The sequence below is a fragment of the Tachysurus fulvidraco genome, chromosome 7 (assembly GCF_022655615.1).
Source record: "Tachysurus fulvidraco isolate hzauxx_2018 chromosome 7, HZAU_PFXX_2.0, whole genome shotgun sequence".
Classification (NCBI taxonomy): domain Eukaryota; kingdom Metazoa; phylum Chordata; class Actinopteri; order Siluriformes; family Bagridae; genus Tachysurus; species Tachysurus fulvidraco.
In genome coordinates, this window is record NC_062524.1 from 14,698,475 (window position 1) to 14,722,802 (window position 24,328).

The 24,328-nt window shown below is 42.4% G+C and overlaps 2 protein-coding genes across 3 annotated transcripts in view; both read right to left on the reverse strand.

The window, feature by feature from the left end:
- Positions 1 to 4,326, reverse strand: part of pi4k2b (phosphatidylinositol 4-kinase type 2 beta) — a 12,322-nt gene extending 7,996 nt beyond the window's left edge. Inside the window, exon 1 of the mRNA XM_027156776.2 lies at positions 3,838 to 4,326. Coding sequence (XP_027012577.1) covers positions 3,838 to 4,069 — 232 coding nt within the window. The 5' untranslated portion in view covers positions 4,070 to 4,326. The remainder of the gene's footprint in view (positions 1 to 3,837) is intronic.
- Positions 4,327 to 11,515: 7,189 nt separating this feature from the next.
- On the reverse strand, positions 11,516 to 23,588 carry hgsnat (heparan-alpha-glucosaminide N-acetyltransferase). 2 transcript variants are annotated; one of them, XM_047816023.1, is made up of 18 exons: positions 23,374 to 23,588; positions 22,378 to 22,493; positions 22,037 to 22,173; positions 21,633 to 21,751; positions 20,791 to 20,860; positions 19,856 to 19,925; positions 19,612 to 19,706; positions 16,456 to 16,532; positions 16,199 to 16,229; positions 15,901 to 16,061; positions 15,660 to 15,775; positions 14,558 to 14,679; positions 14,246 to 14,372; positions 14,062 to 14,148; positions 13,880 to 13,957; positions 13,541 to 13,611; positions 13,279 to 13,391; positions 11,516 to 12,781 (listed from the first exon to the last, which is right to left on the reverse strand). In XM_047816023.1, exons 1-18 carry the CDS (start codon positions 23,534 to 23,536, stop codon positions 12,600 to 12,602), a joined length of 1,935 nt encoding a protein of 644 aa, XP_047671979.1. In that variant the 5' UTR covers positions 23,537 to 23,588; the 3' UTR covers positions 11,516 to 12,599. The 2 variants fall into 2 exon arrangements, with proteins under 2 accessions (XP_047671979.1, XP_047671980.1); XM_047816024.1 differs by lacking the exons at positions 22,037 to 22,173; positions 22,378 to 22,493; positions 23,374 to 23,588 and having other exon boundaries at positions 20,779 to 20,860; positions 21,633 to 21,683.
- Between the last annotated feature and the right edge of the window lie 740 nt (positions 23,589 to 24,328).

Genomic DNA, 24,328 nt, shown 5'->3' on the forward strand with positions numbered 1-24,328 from the left:
GTGTGTGTATGTATGTATGTGTACGTGTGTGTCTGTGTGTGTATGTATGCGTACGTGTGTGTACGTGTGTGTGTGTATGTATGTGCATGTGTATGCATGTGTGTGTATGTATGTGTGTGTATGTGTGTGTACGTGTGTGTGTATGTATGTGTGTGTGTGTATGTGTACGTGTGTGTATGTATGTGTACGTGTGTGTGTGTGTGTGTGTGTACGTGTGTGTATGTGTACGTGTGTATGTATGTGTATGTATGTGTGTGTACATGTATGTGTACGTGTGTGTATGTATGTGTACGTGTATGTGTACGTGTGTGTATGTATGTGTACGTGTGTGTATGTATGTGTACGTGTATGTGTACGTGTGTGTATGTATGTGTACGTGTGTGTATGTATGTGTATGTATGTGTGTGTACATGTATGTGTACGTGTGTGTATGTATGTGTACGTGTATGTACGTTTGTGTATGTATGTATGTGTGTATGTATGTGTGTGTGTGTGTATGTATGTGTGTTTGTATGTATGTATGTGTGTATTTATGCGTGTATGTATGTATGTGTGTGTGTACGTACACCTGGTGTACGTACATGGTGTACATACACACATACACACATACACAAACGTACATACACGTACACATACATACACACACGTACACATACACGTACACATACATACACACACGTACACATACATGTACACACACATACATACACATACATACACACACGTACACATACACACACACACGTACACATACATACACACACGTACACATACACACACGTACACACACACACACACACGTACACATACATACACGTACACACACACACGTACACATACATACACACACGTACACATACACACACACACATACATACACACACACACGTACACACACATACACACACATACATACACACACATGCATACACATGCACATACATACACACACACGTACACACACATACACACACATACATACACACACATGCACATACATACACACACACACGTACACACACGTACGCATACATACACACACATACACACAGACACACACGTACACATACATACATACACACACACACATACATACATACACACGTACACACACACGTACACACACACGTACACATACATGTACACATACACACACACGTACACACGCGTACACATACACACACACGTACACATACATACACACACACAAACACACACGTACACACACGTACACATACACACACACGTACACATACATACACACACACAAACACACACGTACACACACGTACACATACACACACGTACACACACATACATACACACATGTACACATACGTACACACACGTACACATACACACACACACACGTACACACGCGTACACACATGTACACATACATACACACACGTACTCACACGTACACACACGTACACATACACACACGTACACATACATACCACACGTACACATACATACCACACGTACCTCACATGATCACCATGAGAAGTTTCCACTGCTGCTGGAATTATTAATCAGGTCTCTGTCTGGGGAGTGGGTGGGGCTAGACACCTGGTGTACGTACACACGTTTATGTGGTTAAGACTACTTACAAGTCCGTAGCCCTGTCTTTGTTTTATGTAGCACCCTGATCCTGGAGAAACGTTGTCTCTGGTCACTGTGTACTGCAACAGCTATATATGGTTGTAATGACAATAAAAGCTTCTTGTGTGTACTAGGGGTGGGAGAAAAATAAATCGATTCACCAAACTATCGCGATTCTTTTAAAACGATTTTGAGATCGATTTGTTCAGCTCAGAATCGATATTTAATTATTTTACTTTTCCAGAGAGGTCGTGGGAAGAGGTTATCTCTTTTATTCCAACAGAGGGCGAAACGTATTTTGTTGTTGTCTGTATTAGACGACGTCGTATACATTTTAAACTGGCACGAGAAAGCTAAACCATGGCAGAGGCAGAGGAGGAAACTGAGAATTGTTTATGCACCTTCACGTTTTAAATCACAAGTGTGGAGACACTTTGGATTGTACACACTGCCAAGAATAGCTGCACTGGACATGACTCAAACGGTATGCAAACTCTGCCATACAGTGATAGCATATTGTGGCAATACCACCAACCTGAGTGCCCACCTTGCTCGACACCATCCCGAGCTGAATTTCAGGCTGAACGGCAAACAACCTGCAGCATCTCAACAAACTCTGGATGTGACATTGAGTAAATTACCATGCACTTCGGGGAAGGCAAAATGCACCACAGAGTCAATTGCTCTTTTTATCTGCAAAGACAATTGACCTTATAGCGTTGTGGAAAATGCAGGTTTTTGAAATATGATCCATACTTTGGAGCCGAGGTACGTTATTCCATTGAGGAAGCTTTTTGCAGACAGTTGTGCCTAAAATCTATGACGAGGTTGCGTCAGAAGTAAAAAAAAAAAACGTTTAAGCAAAGCTCAACGAGTCACACTTAGCTGTGATGCCTGGACATTGCGAGCTACAGAGTCCTATGTAACCCTGACAGCCCATCACATTACAGATGACTGGTATTTGTCTCCTCACATGCCTCAAACCAGAGCCTTTCATGAGAGTCACACGGGGGCAAATCTTGCAGAGCTGCTTCGTGGTATAGCGATTGAATGGATAAAGACCCTGCTTTAGTCACAGACAATGTAAATTGAAATAAATCTAGTCCAATTTTAAATAAATTGTTCTGGAGCTTTTTTATTTATGGTTATTTATTGGAACAGTTTAACAGCACTTTTATTTTATTTCAGAGAGTATTGTTTTTAGTTATTTTGTTGCACATTTAAATATTATATTCAGGTTTTTGGTACTTGAAAGTTTTATGGTTCAAGGTTCTTTATGCACTATGTATGTGTATGCTCCTGAAAAAAATGTGATGCATTGTTTTTGTTAATATAACTCAGTCTCTTTAAGGGTACGATCAAGTATTTGCCATTGTCTAATCTTTATTATGCTAACAAAAATCACAATTTAACAATGAATCGCAATATGTACTGAATCAGCACACAAGTATCAGGATAGTATTGAATCACCAGATTAGTGAATCGTCCCAGCCCTAGTGTGTACGCGTGTGTACGTGTGTGTATGCGTGTGTGCACGCGTATGTGTGTGTACGTATGTGTACATGTGTGTATGCGTGTGTGCATGTGTATGTGTGTGTACGTATGTGTGTGTGCATGTACGTTCGTGTGCGTACGTGTGCGTATGTGTGTGTTCGTGTTTGTTCGTGTGTGTACATATGCATACATGCTCATGTTTGTACGTGTGTGTAAGTACGTGTACGTGTAAGTACGTGTACGTGTGTGTAAGTACGTGTACGTGTGCATAAGTGTGTGTACGTATACGTACGTGTGTGTACGTATGCGTACGTGTTCGTACGTGTGTGTACGTATGTGTACGTGTGTTCGTGTGTGTACCAGCACGAACATGTTCATGTTTGTACGTGTGTGTACCTACCTTTGTGTAAGTACGCGTACGTGTGTGTACGTATGTCAAATTTGGCTCACACGATGCTGAGTTTGTGTTGGATTTGTGATTTTCCATCACCTGCTTATAAACAAACACTTCTGTAGGTTGTGGGTGGAAGCATGCTTTTCTCTGCGTCCAAAGGCTACACCTTTGTATTATGTATTTGTCTGTGTTTGTGTGTGTATATATTTATATGTGTGTATATATATCACCAGGAGACGGCAGGTTATCAGAGCTGTGTGTGTGTGTATATGAGTGTATATGAGTGTATGAGTGTGTGTATGTGTGTGTGTGTATATATATATATGTATGCCCCCTCCCCTCACCAGGAGACGGCAGGTTATCAGAGTTAGAGCTGTTCCTGTCCCGTGTGTGTCTCCTGTCCCCAGCGGCCCGTGCCGGTGATGTTGAGGCCGAGCCACAGCTCTGTGTTCCCGGTAACAGCAGCGCTTCTTCCTCGTCTTCCAGCTCCGTGAGCACAGACTCTGTAGAGCCGCAGATCCTCTGAGCTCCTCCGGGAAGAGCGCGCAGTGTCCCGGGGTCGCATTCTGTCATCATCACGGGCTTCGGTAGCTAATGTTATATATTATACACTTATATCAACACATCAACTAACATCGCACTATACTGAACACTTCCGCACACGTCCTGCTCTGTATGCGCATGCGCAGTCACAATTCAGTTTAAAGGGACCCCGCACCAATTACTGTCACATAAACACATCGATTATTATTAAAAAAAAGTGAAAGTGACGTGACGTACGGCTAAGTATGGTGACCCATACTCAGAATTCGCGCGTGTGTGTGTGTATACGTGTGCATACGTGTGTATGTGTGTAATATATATGTGTCCCCCCGGCAGGTTATCAGAGTTAGAGCTGCCATTAGGGGTCAAGCCCCGAAGGAGCGTAGACACCTATTGTTATCGTTAGTTTTCTTATTATTATTCTTCCTCTTCTAGAACTCTATTCTTCCTCTTCTAGAACCGTACGTAGGAAAGTTATGAAATTTTGCACACATATAGAGGCCAGTTTTATAAGTTACTATAACAACTTTGGTGTGTCTAGCTCAAACCCTCTAAACACCAGTCCAAAACAAATTCTAGTATTTGAGGGGCGGGTTGGCACACAATATGAATTAGGTGCTAATATCAGAACCAGAATTGCAAGTATTGGGTGCTAATATCAGAATCAGAACCACAGTGACACACTTCGCAATGTTTCGTGACAGCGTCACCTAGTGGCCACTAGATTTTCACGTTAAGTTCAATATTTTACGAATGCAATGCCATATCGAAACTTGGTATGGTTCATCAGCGACATGTTCTGAGCGCATCTGATCGGCTTGACCCCGGAATCGCTGCTTGCAGCTATATTTATTATTATGTTGGTTTTGTAGAAGCCAACATTCTGATTTCCGCTATAAGCTATTATTATGTTGGCATTCTGTTTTTCTATTTAAGCTTAGACAAAATCAAATCAAATCAAAGTTTATTTATAGAGCACCTTTTTAAAACAGCAGGTGTTCTCCAAAGTGCTGTACAAACAATATAAAATAAACAATAGAACTAAAAAAGCATAAAATAATTAATAATAATAATAATAATAATAATAATAATAATAATAATAGAAATAAAAACTAAATAAAAGTAATAAAAATGCAATAAATACAATAATAATTAGTAACACACACTAAAAAGAACTCCTAACAGGTAACTCTCATACTGCGTTGTATGCTGCACCATACAAATATGTTTTTAAATGTGATTTAAAATCAGCAAGTGAAGGAGCCTGCCTAATGTACAAAGGCAAATTATTCCAGAGTTTGGGGGCCGCTACTGCAAAGGCACGGTCACCTCTGCTCTTTAATCTTGCGTTGGGGGATACTAAAAGCAGTTGCCCAGCAGACCTAAGTGCTCTGGATGGAGCATATGGCTTTAATAGGTCTGAAAGATACTTAGGACCAATCTTATTTAATGATTTAAAAACTAAAAGTAAAATCTTGAAATCAATTCTAAAATGAACGGGCAACCAATGAAGGGAAGCCAATATAGGTGTAATGTGTTCTCGTTTGCGTGTCCCCGTTAATAAACGTGCAGCTGCGTTTTGTACCCTTTGCAAGCGTGTTAGAGATGCCTCACCAATGCCTACATAGAGACTATTACAATAGTCCAGGCGGGATGATATAAAAGCATGGATGACCCTCTCAAAAACAGTAAAAGATACAAATAACTTGACTTTAGATAATTGCCTTAACTGAAAAAAACACGATTTAACTACCAAATTAATCTGTTTTTCTAGTTTAAAGTCACCATCCATTAAAACCCCCAGGTTTTTGACAACAGGCTTCACAAATGACTTTAAGTCACCCAGATCTACATCACGAGTATTGATCTTACCGCCAGGTCGAAATAAAATGATTTCAGTTTTATCTTCATTAAACTTTAAGAAGTTGGAGGCCATCCAGGCTTTACTATCTTCAAGACATCTCAGCAAAGGTGCCACAGAGTTTGCATCCTTCCGTTTCAAAGGCAGATACAGTTGCAAGTCATCTGCATAACAGTGAAATGAAATGCCATGTTTCCTAAAAATGGACCCTAAAGGTAATATATATAAAGAAAATAAAATGGGTCCAAGAATGGAACCCTGAGGGACTCCACATACAAGAGATGCAGTAGAAGACACAAATTCCCCAAGACGTACAAAGAAAGTTCTTTCACCCAGATAAGATTTAATGCGGCACCCTTTATACCAACACAATACTCAAGGCGAGAGATTAGTATATTGTGATCTATGGTGTCGAACGCAGCAGTAAGATCTAACAGCATAAGAACAGCATAGTTACCTGCATCAGTGGTCAATAATAAATCATTATAAACTTTTAACAGGGCCGTTTCCGTGCTGTGAAGTGATTTAAAACCAGATTGGTACAACTCTTGCAAGCCATGCAAGTCTAGATAGGCTAATAATTGACTAAAAACAACTTTTTCCAATATTTTGGAAAGAAATGGGAGTTTTGAAATGGGTCTAAAATTAGCAAGAACCAATGAATCCAAGTTAGGTTTTTTTATCAGTGGTTCCACTATAGCGTGTTTAAAATGTAGGGGTACAACTCCATGAATGAGACTACTATTTACAATCGTCAGTATGTTAGGGCCAAGTGTTTCAAAAACTTTCTTTAGGAAATCTGGGGAAATAATGTCTGAGGGACAACAAGATGGATTCATTTTATCAATGATGTCTTTTAAATAAGTAAGAGACACTGGCTCAAACTGATTGAAAACAGAGGGGCACACAGGGAAAGAAGACATATCAGCAGAAGGGTGAACAATATTCTGGCTCGAACAGTCACAATCTTGTCGTTAAAAAACTGCAAAAAATTTTCGCATGTTTCTTTGGAAGATTGACAAAGACTTATCAAGAGTAACTCCTCCTAGGGCTTTCGAGCCACATGCACCAAATTCGGATATGTTGTAGAACCTGGTCTGAAGTTTGTTGCTATTACTTTATTACTTTATTACTATTACTTCTGGTACCGGGTCTCAAAATGACCTTTTTTCCCCATAGACTCCCATTGTAAACTTTGGAGGTTTATAACTCGGCAAGCTTTCGAACTATCTACACCAAACTCGGCCAGCTCCTTTAGGGTGATACTCTGAACAAAGTTTTATATTGGTGTGCTGACTGGCCTTTCGGTTGTGCTGCAACCCCGCCCGAAATATGCTAAATCAAAAAACTTTTTACAACATTGACATGTGACATATCAAAACACTCAGAACAATGAGGGGAACTTCCTTTCCGGTATTCTGATGACGTCACGTGAAAATAAAAAATTATTACAACATGGGCATGTCATATCAAAAAACTCAGCCCAATGACGGGAATTACCTCACGTGTATTCTGATGTCAAAGCCAACATCAAAGTTTGTTGTGACAAACTTTACAAATCTAGTTATTATTATTATTATTATTATTATTATTATTATTATTATTATGTTGGCTTTGTAGAATTTTATTATATTTTCTTCTTAGCCAAAAATTTATCAAGAGTTTGTATTTTTCTAAGCAATCGGAATTCCGGCATTCCCAGTACGGAAGCTCAAAGTGGCCTTTTTTCCCATAGACTTCCATTATAAACTTTTGTTTTTGTTTATAACTCGGCAAGTTTTCAAGCGATTTACACCAAACTCAGGTTCTTTAGGACCTTACCTTACTTATTTCCGGTTTTCCCGTAGTCGACGATCGAACATCCCATAGACTTGAATGGGGAATTCCGAAATAGAACATAGAGCAGAAGGTAAACATAGGAATAATAAAAGAAATAACGAATAATAAAATATAAAGAATTAACAGAATAAAAAAATTCAAGATTATTATTAGATATATATAGTTCACAATCTGTATGTATTTATCCCCCTATGAGCAAGTCTGAGGTGACTCAGGCAGCAGTGGCAAGGAAAAACTCCCTTAAATTGGTAAAGGAAGAAACCTTGAGAGGAACCAGACTCAAGGGGGACCCATCCTCATATGGGTGACACTGGGGGTGTGATTGTAATATACAGTCAGTTAAATGTTGTATTGGTGTAAGGATCATGGACTTCGGATCTCCTTAGTATCACAGAGTCTAACTGGAGATGTCTCAGGATTCTTAGAGTCGGCCTCGGCTCAGTGGACGTGTAAAAAGGTTTCGTCCCACAGAGGACGTTGGGGGCTGGTACAGTGTCTGGATGCCTCGGGATGGGTACAAAGAGAGAAGCAGTGGAGAGGGATTAACATATCTGCTGTTCATAAAAATGTGCAGGTCTGATGTACTGGTGCATGATATTATAGGATGTATTATGTGTATGCCTGACTAAAGAGATGAGTTTTTAATCTACATTTAAACTGGGAAAGTGTGTCTGAGCCCCGAACACTATCAGGAAGACTATTCCAAAGTTTGGGAGCTAAATAAAAAAACGCTCTACCACCTTTAGTAGACTTAGATATTCTGGGAACTACCAGAAGTTCTGAGTTTTGTGATCTCAGAGAGCATGAAGGATTGTAACATGTTAAAAGACTAGTTAGATACATGGGAGCTAAACCATTAAGAGCCTTATAGGTAAGTAGCAGCAGTTTGTAATCAATTCTAAACTTAACAGGTGGCCAGTGTAGAGATAATAAAATTGGGGTTATATGATCATACTTTCTTGTCCTAGTGAGAACTCTGGCAGCTGCATTTTGGACTAACTGTAACCTATTTATTAAAGATGCAGGACAACCACCTAGTAATGCATTACAATAGTCCAGTCTAGAGGTCATGAATGCATGAACTAGCTTCTCAGCATCAGATACAGACAGGATGTTTCTCAGCTTGGCAATATTTCTAAGGTGGAAGAAGGCTGTTTTGGTAGTATGGGCGATATGATTTTTAAAAGACAAGTTGCTGTCTAATAAACACCCAGGTCTTTCACTGTTGAGCTACTAGTAACAGAACATCCCTCTAAATGGAAGTTAAGTTGTGAGAGTTTCTGTGCACTGGTTTTTGGACCTATAAGTAGTATTTCTGTCTTATCGGAGTTTAACAACAGAAAATTGCAGTTCATCCAGTCTTTTATCTCTCTAAGGCATTGAGTTAATTTGGACACTGTGGCTATTTCATCTGGTTTTGATGAGATATATAACTGTGTGTCGTTAGCATAGCAATGGAAACTAATCCCATGTCTTCTAATAATGTTCCCTAATGGAAGCATGTATATCGAGAAAAGCAGAGTGAATTCACCATTTAATTCTACAAAATGGTATCGGTCAGACAGGTAGGATCTAAACCAACTTAAAGCCTGTCCAAGAATACCTGTGTAATTTTGTATGCAGCACTAAGGTCAAGTAGAACTAATAGTGACATACAGTCTTGGTCCGAAGCTAAGAACAAGTCATTTGTAACTTTAACAAGTGCAATTTCTGTGCTATGATGGGGCCAGAAACCTGACTGAAACTCTTCAAAGATATTGTTCTTCTGTAAGAAGGAGCTCAGTTGAACAGACACAACCTTTTCAAGTATTTTAGACATAAATGGAAGGTGTGAGATAGGTCTGTAATTTGATAGTTCATTTGGATCTAAGTTAGGTTTTTTGATGAGTGGCCTAATAACTGCCAACTTGAAAGACTTCGACCTAAAACTAACCTAAAGATAACGATATTAAGAGATTAATGAGACGAGATTAATGATATTAAGAAGAGGCTCACCAGCTTTATGTAACACTTCTTTCAGTAGTTTAGTTGGGATGGGGTCTAGTGAACATGTTGTTGATTTATATGTGGTAAGTATTATATATAAGTTTATCTAACTCTTCCTGTCCTGTACTTGTAAAGCTCTGTAAAGCCTTAGGTGAGATTGTGTCACTAGTTGCTCTCGTATGTTGAGCGTCACCTATTTTATTCCTGATACTTTCGATTTTCACATATCAAAACACTCAGCACAATGAGGGGAACTGCCTGATGGGTATTCGGATCACGTCACATGCTCATGTCCACTCGCCTCCAAAAGTATTGGCACCCTAGCAATCCAGTAGCTTTCACAATCTTTCTGTCCACTCGCCTCAAAAAAGCACCGGCCTTTGCGAATACTTGCACCGTCAAAGCCAACATCAAAGTTTGTCGCAACAAACTTTACAAATCTAGTTGTTATTATTATTATATTTTTTTCTTAGCCGGCTTTCTACGAAATAAAATGCGGACTAGGGCATTCGTGCCACATGCACCAAATTCGGATATGTCGTAGACACTGGTCTGTGGTTGGTTGCTCCTACTTTTAAGCGGTCGGAATTCGGGCATTCCCGGTACGGAAGCTCAAAGTGGCCTTTTTTCCCATAGACTTCCATTATAAACCTTGGAGGTTTATAACTCGGCAAGTTTTCTTTAGAACCTTACTCTGGACGAAATTTTATTTCGGGGTTCCGACGGAATTTTCGGTTTTGCCGTAGTCGATGATCAAACATCCCATAGACTTGAATGGGGAATTCCGAAAATTCCTCTAAGCTCTCACGCAGCGTACGCAGAGCTCAGGCACGACTTCTCTCTCTGTGTTCTATTCAGTATAATAATAAGTAAAATCCCATAATGACTGCAGTATTGACATGAAATGTCCAAACCCTCAGTAGCCACTTTTCGCCAAAAGTATTGGCACCCCACCGGGTATTCTGGTGCCGTCACTTGACGTCACGTGTAGCCCCGCCCCCAAAATAAGCAAAATCAAAAATTAGCACAACATGGGCATGTCATACATCAAAACACTCAGCCCAATGAGGGGAACTGCCTCACGGGTATTCGGATCATGTCACATGCTCATGTCCACTCGCCTCCAAAAGTATTGGCACCCTATTGTTCCAGTAGCTTTCACAATCTTTCTGTCCACTCGCCTCCAAAAAGCACCGGCCTTTGCGAATACTTGCACTGTCAAAGACATCAAAGTTTGTCGCAACGAACTTTACAAATCTAGTAATTATTATTATTATTATTACAATTTCCTCGAACTGAATCATAAATTCATTTTAAACATTATATATTTAAGTAGATGAAGTGAAATGTAACTAGTTAGTGTTTAAGTGTTAACTCACTGAATTTCCTTCTTTTTCATATAAATATTTTACAGTAAAATTCATTTTAATAATTTTATTAAAAATGTTTCACATGTTCAGTATTGTGGAAGATCCCACCATCGAATTTAAGTCAACTTTATATATTTAAAATATTTGAAATAAATATCAAATGCCTTTGAAATGTAACTTTAGTAATAAGTTTTATTTTTAGCCTCAAATACATTATTTTTCCTAATAAATAGTAATTAATATATAATAGAAAGCAGGAATATATTTTAAAAAGAAGAAACGTCCCTCAAATGCAGGCGATCTGATCGTCGCTAACATTAGCTAGCTAGCAAGTTTAGCTCAGATTAGTGAGTCGTCACCTAATCAGACCCAGGTTTATATAAATGATTCATTTAGGAGAAACATGAATACTTAAGTCATTGATCAGCACAAAATGACCTTTTATTTCAGAACTCAAATAAAAATGAGATAAAACCCACCCCAAAAAAACAGACTGGTTGCCATTTGTAAAAGTATAAACACAGTACATTAATCCAGGATTCACACCAACACTTTCATTAAGACCTGAAACATTTACTGAGATTTTGGTCTAAATTGGCATTTTTTACTAAACTCTTTAAGCTGTAGGCAATTTGACAATAAATAATATTTTAGTGTCTGGAACAATAAAAGTGCTGAGTAAACAGTTTTACAGCGTAACAGGAGATAAAACCTCAAATTATTTACACAGCTGGCTGAGATGCTCCACTGCTCACCTCTTTAATCTGTATATCGTCTGTTTATTATTTAATTATCCATTCAGTTCCAACTGCTTTATCACAGAAAGGTTTGGTGTTAATGAGGAAACTGTAGCAGAAAGAAAAAATCGATCCAGAACAGTGCTAATTAATGAGAGAGAATAAGAGTGAGGGCAGAGCTTAAGGCAATACTTTGATCAATCCTGATCTTAATTACACTATATAATATATTCACATTAACAAAATGAACTAGCTAAATAACATTCGGCTAAAATATGTTAAGTACATCAGTTAATTAGATTAATGCTAACGTGCAAGCTGAGTCAAGTTTCTGATTGGCTGATCAGAGTGCACTTAAGCCCCGCCCCATCTCTGCCCCTGAGGAGAAAGTGATAGAGCATCTAGTTTAAAAACTTTTATTTGTTTTGTTTTACTACTGGGGCTAAATGTGGCTCTGACGGGTTCTGCAGGTTCTCTCAGGACCTAACTATTTATTAGCATTATTTAAAATACAGCAAGCAATCGGATGCAATGTTCTTCGTTTCTTGATTTAAATTTTGAATTAGACTCAAATTTCCTTATTTCTTGCCTGAATAAAAATAAAATGAGTGCCACTGTTTTCTTTAGATATATGAAATACTGTAAGTTATAATACGTAGTGTCTTCAAAATTCTCTTGTACACACACATGTGGACTGAGGGGTATTGGGGTGGATTGTTAGGGGGTTGGGTGGATTGAGGTCTGTTGTGAGGTGGTGGTGATGTAGGACGTTAGATTTTCCAGAAGATCTTCTTCCTGTAGAGGATGTAGGAAATCAGGACCCACACACATGTGGCCAACAGGTTCTGCGTCAGATGCTCAGCATGTGATTGGCTGTTCCACATTTTCCAGCGGAATGGGAAGTAACCTTCAAACACCTCATGACCCACATACACCAGGATGGAGTTCATACCTGACAGCACAGATGAACAGAGTTCTATTTAAACACTTCAGCATTCACACAGTTTTTGTGTCTGAACAGAGATGATTGTGGTCTCTGTGGAACTGCTGTCTCTGCTTTCATGTTGTCCTGAATCTCTTTCAGTGTGACTGCTGACTTCTCTTTTACCTGTCTGGTCATCAGTCTGAGAGCATGCTGAGGTCTCTGGAGGTAAGCCTGTCTGGGATGAGGTGCTGATGGCGATGTTTCAGGTCTTTGCTATGCCTCTGGAGCTTTTTTCCATTCTAATGTTGTTTCTGTAAACTTCAGGAAGCTCCTTCACTTTCTTTGTGATTACCTTTTGTGTGAACCTTTCCAAATTGGTGTGTGTAAGGTGTGTGTGTGAATGTGAAGTGCATATGTGTAATGGAAGTCTATTAATGAACACTGACAAATCTGTTTTAATGCTTATTTCTGCTGGCTGTGTGTCAATCACACACAGATGTTACAGATGTTACGGGTGAGCTCACCTGGGTAGAAGAAGGGTGCTCCACTCCACCACCTCCTCACATCTACTGTGTAATAACACAACATCAACAACAAGAAGGCAAAGCAGCTGAGCGTCGTCACATACGAGAGAGACCTACACACACACACACACACACACACACACAGCTTAAAGGTTATAATGACTACATAATATTACATTTAATACCTACAATGAAATACATCACAGTTCATGTCAATAAACCTTTAAAACAACAGCGTGTCGAAAATCTCAGTCTGATTTACCAGAGATTCTTATTGACAGGAATGAAGCCGTGATCTCTGGAGCATTTAGTCAGAATGGCTGAGATGATTCCCTACAGAATAACAACAATAATATTAATAATAATATTAATAACAACAACAACAACAACAATAATAATAATAATAATAAGTCAAATAAATTGAGAGAATTTCCTACTGTAACTATCATTTTGAGATTTAATCACAACAGAAAACAATGAAATTCTATAATTTTATATAATTAAAGATAAATAAAGTGATGAATTAATTTTAGAACTGAAACATTTTCTAATGAAATAAAATGCTATAAAAATCAGTAAACCCCAGAGAGAGTCAGTGTACCAGGACAAAACTCCATATGAGGAAACGGGTCATTATCTGTCTGGGGTGATCTCTGTAGAGCTGGAGAATCTTTCCTGCCTGTAAAACGCGCGCACAAACGCGCACACACACACATACAGAGTTTCATTTCTTTTTTTCTTTTTTGCGTGTGTGTGTGTGTGTGTGTGTGTGTGTGTGTGTACCTGAAGGCCAAGGAAAGCCATGAGGATAGAGTTAATGCTTCCTAAAACACCCTCAGGATCATATGGGACTGTGGTCTGGTAAACAACCTGAGAGAGAGACAAAAGAATGAGCAAAAACGGAGGGATCTGTGTGTCTGTCTTTGTGTCTGTGTGTGTGTGTGTGTGTGTGTGTGTGTGTATTTACTCGAGATGATGGTGTTTGGTAAATGTGGTTTTCTCCCAGCAGCCAGCGATCGATGTAACCTGCAGCTCCTCCGGTGCAATTTGGGTAAAGTCCAAAATCTCCAAGTCCACCTGGACCCAGATATCCCCTACAACACACACACACACAGCAATAAATCAACAGCAGACCTCCAAAGCACTTAACAAATAACTGAAAAAAAAGAGACCCAAAAAATACCCCAAGAACTTAAAACCCCAAAGAAGTTTCATAAAAAAACAAATAACTCAAGTACAGATGTGTTTGTTTTGAAACCAGGTTCTGTAGGGGTCTCACCTGGGGCAGGTCGGTACTGTCAGCAGGAAGGTCACACACAGAGACAGTGTTTCCAGCATCAACACACACACCCATGCTGGCCAGCAGAGTAGCAGGTCATGAATAGGAAACCACCGGGCATGCTGAAAACACAGACACAGACAGACATGCACACACGCACAGACACACACACACACACAGACAGACACACACACACACACAGACAGACAGACACACACACACAGACAGACACACAGACACACACACAGACACACACACAGACAGACACACACACACAGACACACACACACAGACACAGACACACACAGACACAGACAGACACACAGACACACACACAGACACACACACAGACAGACACACACACACAGACACACACACAGACACACACACAGACACACACACAGACACACACACACACACAGACACAGACACACACACACAGACACACACAGACACAGACAGACACACAGACAGACACACAGACAGACACACAGACAGACACAGACAGACACAGACAGACACACACACACACACACACAGACAGACACACACACACACACACACAGACACACACACACACACACACACACACACACACACACACACACACACAGACACACACAGACACACACAGACACACACAGACACACACACACAGACACACAGACAGACACAGACACAGACAGACAGACACACACACAGACACACACACACAGACAGACACACACAGACAGACACACACAGACAGACACACACAGACAGACACACACAGACAGACACACACACAGACAGACAGACACACACACAGACACAGACAGACAGACACAGACAGACAGACACACACACAGACACACACAGACAGACACAGACAGACAGACACAGACAGACAGACACAGACAGACAGACACACACAGAGACACACAGACAGACACACACACACACACACACAAACACACACACAGACACTACTATTCTCCTTCATACCCTCTTTTCCACATTCCCTTGCTCACTTGTTACTTAGAATCGCTCACTAATCTTCTTTCTGTATTTCTTTGGAAATCTGTTACATAAATTGTGTTACAGTTTCATCAGTGTGACTCACAGTAGACGATCCGCCCAGTTGAATCCGAGACGTCACAACATCCAGCATGGCCACCACAAGGTAGGTGAACGCCAGCCGCTGTAGTACACCTGGAATACGGAGAGTGTCCCAGGAGACTACACACACACACACACACACACACACACACACACACACACACACACACACACAGATTCAGTAAAATCAGTGTAAAATTCACTGCAATCAGCCTTGTGGTGTTAATGTAGTAAATATGACTCACGAGGTCCATTGCAGTAACTGGGGTTGATGATGAAGACTCCAATGATGAAGAGCAGTAAACTCCTCCAAAAGATTCTCATCAACAGACGAGAACGTCTCAGTCCCCGAGCCAGAGACCCGCTGAGGGACAGAGACACAGACGTCCCCATGATGAACACAAACCTACAGAAGAGGAGGAAGAGAAAAATGATGAGTACATGACTCTAATGCTGCTCTATAGTACAGTTTAACATGGAACATGTGGTTACGGTTCTCACTAGAACATCAGATCCATTCAAATATTTCCTGTGAGATCTTACCAGGGAAAGACCAGATCAGCCACCGTGAGTCCTGCAGAGAGAAAACACACATCCTGAGAACTGATCTGCATTATCTCACACAAGGATGGATGTAAGGAAGGAAGGATGGATGTAAGGAAGGATGGATGTAAGGATGGATGGATGGATGGATGGAAGAAAGAAAGAAAGAAAGAAAGAAAGAAAGAAAGAAAGAAAGAAAGAAAGAAAGAAAGGGTATAATATTTAAATAAATAAAAAGAAAGAAATAGGGTTCTGACCGTTCCAACTCTCGTGTCGAAAAAACCAGTAACGTCCTCCTCCATAATTCACAAACACCATAATCACCAGAGCAAACCTACACACACACACACGCACACACAGAGGTGCACACACACACACAGACAGACAGACAGACACAGACAGACAGACACACACACAGACACACACACAGACACACACACAGACACACACACAGACACACACACACACAGACAGACAGACAGACACAGACAGACAGACAGACAGACAGACACAGACACACACACAGACACACACACACACACACACACACACACACACAGACACACACACACAGACAGACACACAAAGACACAGACACACACACAGAGGTGCATACACACACACACAGAGGTGCATACACACACACACACACACACAGACACAGAGGTGCATACGCACACAGACACACAGACAGACAGACACAGAGGTGCATACGCACAGACACACACAGACAGACAGACACAGAGGTGCATACGCACACAGACACACAGACAGACAGACACAGAGGTGCATACACACACACACAGAGGTGCATACACACACACACAGACACACAGACACACACACACACACAGAGGTGCATACACACACACACAGACAGACAGACACAGAGGTGCATACACACACACAGAGGTGCATACACACAGAGACACACAGACAGACAGACACAGAGGTGCATAGACACAGACACACACAGAGGTGCATACACACAGACAGACAGACACAGAGGTGCATACACACACACAGAGGTGCATACACACAGAGACACACAGACAGACAGACACAGAGGTGCATACACACAGACACACACAGAGGTGCATACACACAGACAGACAGAGACAGAGGTGTATACACACAGACACACACACAGAGGTGCATACACACAGACACACACACAGAGGTGCATACACACAGACACACACACAGAGGTGCATACACACAGACACACACACACAGAGGTGCATACACACAGACAGACAGACACAGAGGTGCATACACACAGACAGACAGACACAGAGGTGCATACACACAGACAGACAGACACAGAGGTGCACACACACAGACACACACAGACACACACACACACAGAGGTGCATACACACAGACAGACAGACACAGAGGTGCATACACACAGACACACACACACACAGAGGTGCATACACACAGACAGACAGACACAGAGGTGCATACACACAGACACACACACACACAGAGGTGCATACACACAGACAGACAGACACAGAGGTGCATACACACAGACACACACACACACAGAGGTGCATACACACACAGACAGAGACAGAGGTGCATACACACAGACACAGAGGTGCATACACACAGACACACACACACACAGAGGTGCATACACACAGACAGACAGACACAGAGGTGCATACACACAGACACACACACACAGAGGTGCATACACACAGACAGACAGACACAGAGGTGCATACACACAGACACACACACACACAGAGGTGCATACACACAGACAGACAGACACAGAGGTGCATACACACAGACAGACAGACACAGAGGTGCATACACACAGACAGACAGACACAGAGGTGCATACACACAGACACACACACACACAGAGGTGCATACACACAGACAGACAGACACAGAGGTGCATACACACAGACAGACAGACACAGAGGTGCATACACACAGACAGACAGACACAGAGGTGCATACACACAGACACACACACACAGAGGTGCATACACACAGACACACACACACAGAGGTGCATACACACAGACAGACAGACACAGAGGTGCATACACACAGACACACACACAGAGGTGCATACACACAGACAGACAGACACAGAGGTGCATACACACAGACAGACAGACACAGAGGTGCATACACACAGACAGACAGACACAGAGGTGCATACACACAGACAGACAGACACAGAGGTGCATACACACAGACACACACACACACAGAGGTGCATACACACAGACAGACAGACACAGAGGTGCATACACACAGACAGACAGACACAGAGGTGCATACACACAGACAGACAGACACAGAGGTGCATACACACAGACAGACAGACACAGAGGTGCATACACACAGACAGACAGACACAGAGGTGCATACACACAGACAGACAGACACAGAGGTGCATACACACAGACAGACAGACACAGAGGTGCATACACACAGACAGACAGACACAGAGGTGCATACACACAGACAGACAGACACAGAGGTGCATACACACAGACAGACAGACACAGAGGTGCATACACACAGACAGACAGACACAGAGGTGCATACACACAGACAGACAGACACAGAGGTGCATACACACAGACAGACAGACACAGAGGTGCATACACACAGAGACAGACACAGAGGTGCATACACACAGACAGACAGACACAGAGGTGCATACACACAGACAGACAGACACAGAGGTGCATACACACAGAGACAGACACAGAGGTGCATACACACAGACAGACAGACACAGAGGTGCATACACACAGACAGACAGACACAGAGGTGCATACACACAGACAGACAGACACAGAGGTGCATACACACAGACAGACAGACACAGAGGTGCATACACACAGACAGACAGACACAGAGGTGCATACACACAGACAGACAGACACAGAGGTGCATACACAGACAGACAGACACAGAGGTGCATACACACAGACAGACAGACACAGAGGTGCATACACACAGACAGACAGACACAGAGGTGCATACACACAGAGACAGACACAGAGGTGCATACACACAGACAGACAGACACAGAGGTGCATACACACAGACAGACAGACACAGAGGTGCATACACACAGACACAGACACAGAGGTGCATACACACAGACAGACAGACACAGAGGTGCATACACACAGAGACAGACACAGAGGTGCATACACACAGACACAGACACAGAGGTGCATACACACAGACACAGACACAGAGGTGCATACACACACACACAGAGGTGCATACACACAGACAGACAGACACAGAGGTGCATACACACAGACAGACAGACACAGAGGTGCATACACACAGACACACACAGATTTAAAGTAAGTAATAAGGGAGATGTTTTCAAAAGTTAAATTTGGATATTTCTCTCTCACCCTCTGAATGTGTCTAGGGAGCGAAGGCGTCTCCCGGTGGTGGGAGGAGTGATAGATTCAGTAGATTCCACAATCCTGCTGGGAGAGCCAAGATCCTACACACATACACACAAAGACACATACGCAGACACACGCACGCACACACACACACACAGACAGACAGACACAAAGATGAACAGATGAAAAGTCTAGTGAAGATTAATGAGGAAAGTTGAGGAATGATGAATGAGTGAAAGTGTCTCACAGAGTTGATGAGTCTCTCAGCCTCCATGCTGCTTCCTAAATGCAGGACAAGATTCCTGACAAAGTTCAGCCTGAATACACACAGACACACACACCTTCCACTGAGAGTGTACACATCACTGCAACAGTGTTTAATAAAAACTTAAACAAAAATTTCATCTCCGGCCTGTGTGTGAGAGAGAGAGAGTGTGTGTGTGTCTGTGTCTGTGTGTCTGTGCATGTGGCTGTGTGTGTGTGTCTGTGCGTGTCTGTGTGCGTATGTCTGTGTGTGTCTGTGCGTTTGTGCGTCTGTGCGTTTGTGTGTCTGTGCGTTTGTGTGTCTGTGCGTGTGTGTGTGTGTGTGCGCGTGTGTGTGTGTCTGTGTGCGTGTGTGTGTGTCTGTGTGCGTGTCTGTGTGTGCGCGTGTGTGTGTGCGTGTCTGTGTGTGCGTGTCTGTGTGCGCGTGTGTGTGTGCGCGCGTGTGTGTCTGTGCGTGTGTGTGTGTGTGTCTGTGTGCGTGTCTGTGTGTGCGCGTGTGTGTGCGCGCGTGTGTGTCTGTGTGTGCGTGTCTGTGTGTGCGTGTCTGTGCGTGCGTGTCTGTGCGTGCGTGTCTGTGCGTGCGTGTCTGTGCGTGCGCGTGTGTGTGTGCGTGTGCGCGTGTGTGTGTGCGTGTCTGTGTGTGCGCGTGTGTGTGTGCGTGTCTGTGTGTGCGCGTGTGTGTGTGTGAGTGTCTGTGTGTACGTGTCTGTGTGTGCGCGTGTCTGTGTGTGCGTGTCTGTGTGTGCGTGTCTGTGTGTGCGTGTCTGTGTGTGCGTGTCTGTGTGTGCGTGTCTGTGTGTGCGCGTGTGTGTGTGCGCGTGTGTGTGTGCGCGCGTGTGTGTGCGTGTCTGTGTGTGCGTGTCTGTGTGTGCGTGTCTGTGTGTGCGTGTCTGTGATTAAACTCACAATATGTCTCACCTCATCGCTGAGCTCCACACTGCAGCCAACGCGCACACTGCTCCACACACCACCAACGCAATGAGCAGGGCTGAACACGCACACACACACACACACACACACACACACACACACACACACACACACACACACACACACACAGTGTATTGCATATTATTATGATTATTACAGATAATTATTATTAGTTTCACTCTGAGTCTTTTTAATACTTTAAATTTTATTTGTAATAAAAGATCTGTATGTAAACTGTCAGATTTATGAGAGCTGCTGTCTGATGTACGACCTGTCTGATGTACGACCTGTCTGATGTACGACCTGTCTGATGTGCGACGCGTCTGATGTACGACGCGTCCGATGTACGACGCGTCCGATGTACGACGCGTCCGATGTACGACGCGTCCGATGTACGACCTGTCTGATGTACGACCTGTCTGATGTACGACCTGTCTGATGTGCGACGCGTCTGATGTGCGACGCGTCTGATGTGCGACGCGTCTGATGTGCGACGCGTCTGATGTGCGACGCGTCTGATGTGCGACGCGTCTGATGTGCGACGCGTCTGATGTGCGACGCGTCTGATGTACGACGCGTCTGATGTACGACGCGTCTGATGTACGACGCGTCTGATGTGCGACCCGTCTGATGTGCGACCCGTCTGATGTACGACCTGTCTGATGTACGACGCGTCTGATGTACGACGCGTCTGATGTACGACCTGTCTGATGTACGACCTGTCTGATGTACGACGCGTCTGATGTACGACCTGTCTGATGTACGACGCGTCTGATGTACGACCTGTCTGATGTACGACGTGTCTGATGAGTAACAGTTCTGAGTCTTACGCAGTGAGCTGTTGATGGGTTCTGTGATGGTGACAATGGTGCAGTTGATGTTGTTGGGGTTGTTCAGGTTCTTCACCCACAGTGAGTAGTTCCCCTGCTCCCCAAAGTGATAGTTTACTCTGTGGACAGTTACACACAGTGTCAGGATTCACACACACACACACACCAAACACACAAGCCCTTAGTAGGGGCGACTAACATTGATCTTATCTGTACAGCTGAATAAGTGCTCAGAGACCCAGGAGTGGCAGGTAGTTGGACCTGGGATTCGAACTCAGGACCTTCTGATCAGTAGAGCTACCACATCCCACTCACATTATTATATATATTATAGAAATGTATACACCATTTATTAATAATTATTATTACACACACACACACACACAGAGGTGTGTAGAGCTGACCTGCAGAGCTCATTGTTAGCCGGTGTGCTGTTTAGCTGAAGCGTTAGCGCATGTTGTGTGCTCACGGTGAAGATCACTGCTGAAACATTCCCCGGCCCTGAGACTGAGGGTACAATCCCCACTGGCTGGGGAAAACACTGTGCACAGAAACACACACACACACACACACACACACACACACACGGGGAGGGAGGTATGAGAGAAAGACAGAAACAGAGAGAGAGAGAGAGAGAGAGAGAGAGAGAGAGAGAGAGAGAGAGAGATGTTATCCAGTGCTCTTGCCTAACCCTGTGTGTGTGTGTGTGTGTGTGTGTGTGTATGTGGGAGTGCATGTGAGTAACCTGGTAACAGAGGCCTGACAGTACAGAGAGGATCACATCACTCTGAATCTCGTTCAGGATGGTGAGAAAAGCTTCGTCCATCTTCAGCACTGGACTTTTACGGCTGGGACGCGACACTGACAGAGGAAACCAAGTAAACAATAATGATGTCACCTGAGGCAGCTTTTGATTGGCTGGTCAGATTGAACAATGCTGATTTAATAAGTGTTAAATAAACTCGTTTCATCTAACTGAAAACTTCACATCTATATCATTTGTACAGAATAAGCTGAAATGTGTGTGTGTGTGTGTGTGTATGTGTGTGTGTGTGTGTGTGTGTGTGTGTGTGTGTGTGTTTGAGATCATGTCTCACCCTGAGTTTCTAAAATATTCTAAATATAACAGGAGCTTTCATTTAATTCCCTTTATTACACTCACAGCACAGAACTGAGGGGTTTCATGGTCACATGCTTAGTAGTCACATGCTTCATAGTCACACACACAGTCTCTCTCACACACACTCACACTTCTTCTTATCATGTATATATGTGACTGTGTTCTGTTCAGGACTTTGGTCCAAAAGCAGCTTTAATGACTGAACCCTAATTATATTATTTAATCATCAGATTGAGTGTATAAGAGATGACAATAACTTTACAGTCCTGGTGCACATAACATGTGTGTGAGTTATTGTCCTGTATAACATGTGTGTTTGTCCTGTTCAGTCTGTAATCTGTGGTCTGTCCTGTGGAGCTACAGACACACACAAAGCTGTCAGGATGAAAACACTCTCACTTCTACACAGTAAACACAGTGGGGAGCGCGGGGGATTGTAGGAAATGGAGTTTTTACAGCAACAGTGTACAGGATACAATCAGGGACGTTGCTGTGGAAACGCAGTTCAGAGGTGTTACTGTGCTCATTTGTTCATCTGTAAACACTGATAAAGTGTTAGGTGTGTATTAATAACTGTGTGCAAAAGTACAGAGTTTTACAGTCATTGTTCTGTTTACTTACAGACCAGCTCTGACCGGATACCGGAAACGGAAACGGCGAAAATAACCGCGATGAGCGCCACAATCACGGGTCCATGTTGACTTTTAGACCCCATGTCATCCACTGTGACTCCCTCCTGCTTCTCTAATAACCCACTGTTATGCTTTTTACCTTCTTTCCCCATCCACAGTAAACACTTCCGGTTCCTCCTCCTACTGGAGTGGGTGTCACGTGTCACGTCACGCGTGTCAGACTCATTTAATTCAGTGTAGCGTTTAATCCCCTGTGACGTTTACACTAATGTAGAAGATCTGGTTTCTGTTTATAAACTCAGTTGTGTTTTAATGTTTCACAAACCTTTCTTCATTTTTACTCTGAACTGTTGTTGGGTATTTTACTGTAAATTATAGTTACACAACACAACAACACAACACACACACTCAAACATACACAACACACAAACACACACACATATACATATATATATATAAAATGAAAAAAAAAAAAAATAATAATAATAATAACAGGCCCATTCTCCCTAAATCAGATGCAGATAACAGAGAGATTGCTGCTCAAGCTTCTGGTGATTTAATTACAGTTTGAACTGAACAAGGTTCATTCTCACCTGTTCTGTGTTGCAGTCTGTTAGTTTGACTCCCAAGCAGATCGCCATCGCTTGCTATTCACTGAGGAGACATTAAGATATATATTTATAAATGATTAAAATACTAAGAATACAAGGTTACTATGGTAACAACCATCTAACACTTGTAACACTTATCTTCTATACTCCACCTCTGACATCGGGTCCAAAGAGGTTGTGGTTGGATGTGGCGTCTCCAACATCATACACTATGGGAATAGAGGGGCCGTGGTTATCAGGACAACTTCCTGTGTTTTTTAATTTTCAGATATATATGGTTGTAATAACAATACTGTAAAAGCTTCTTGACTTGACTTGACTAATAGAATGAAC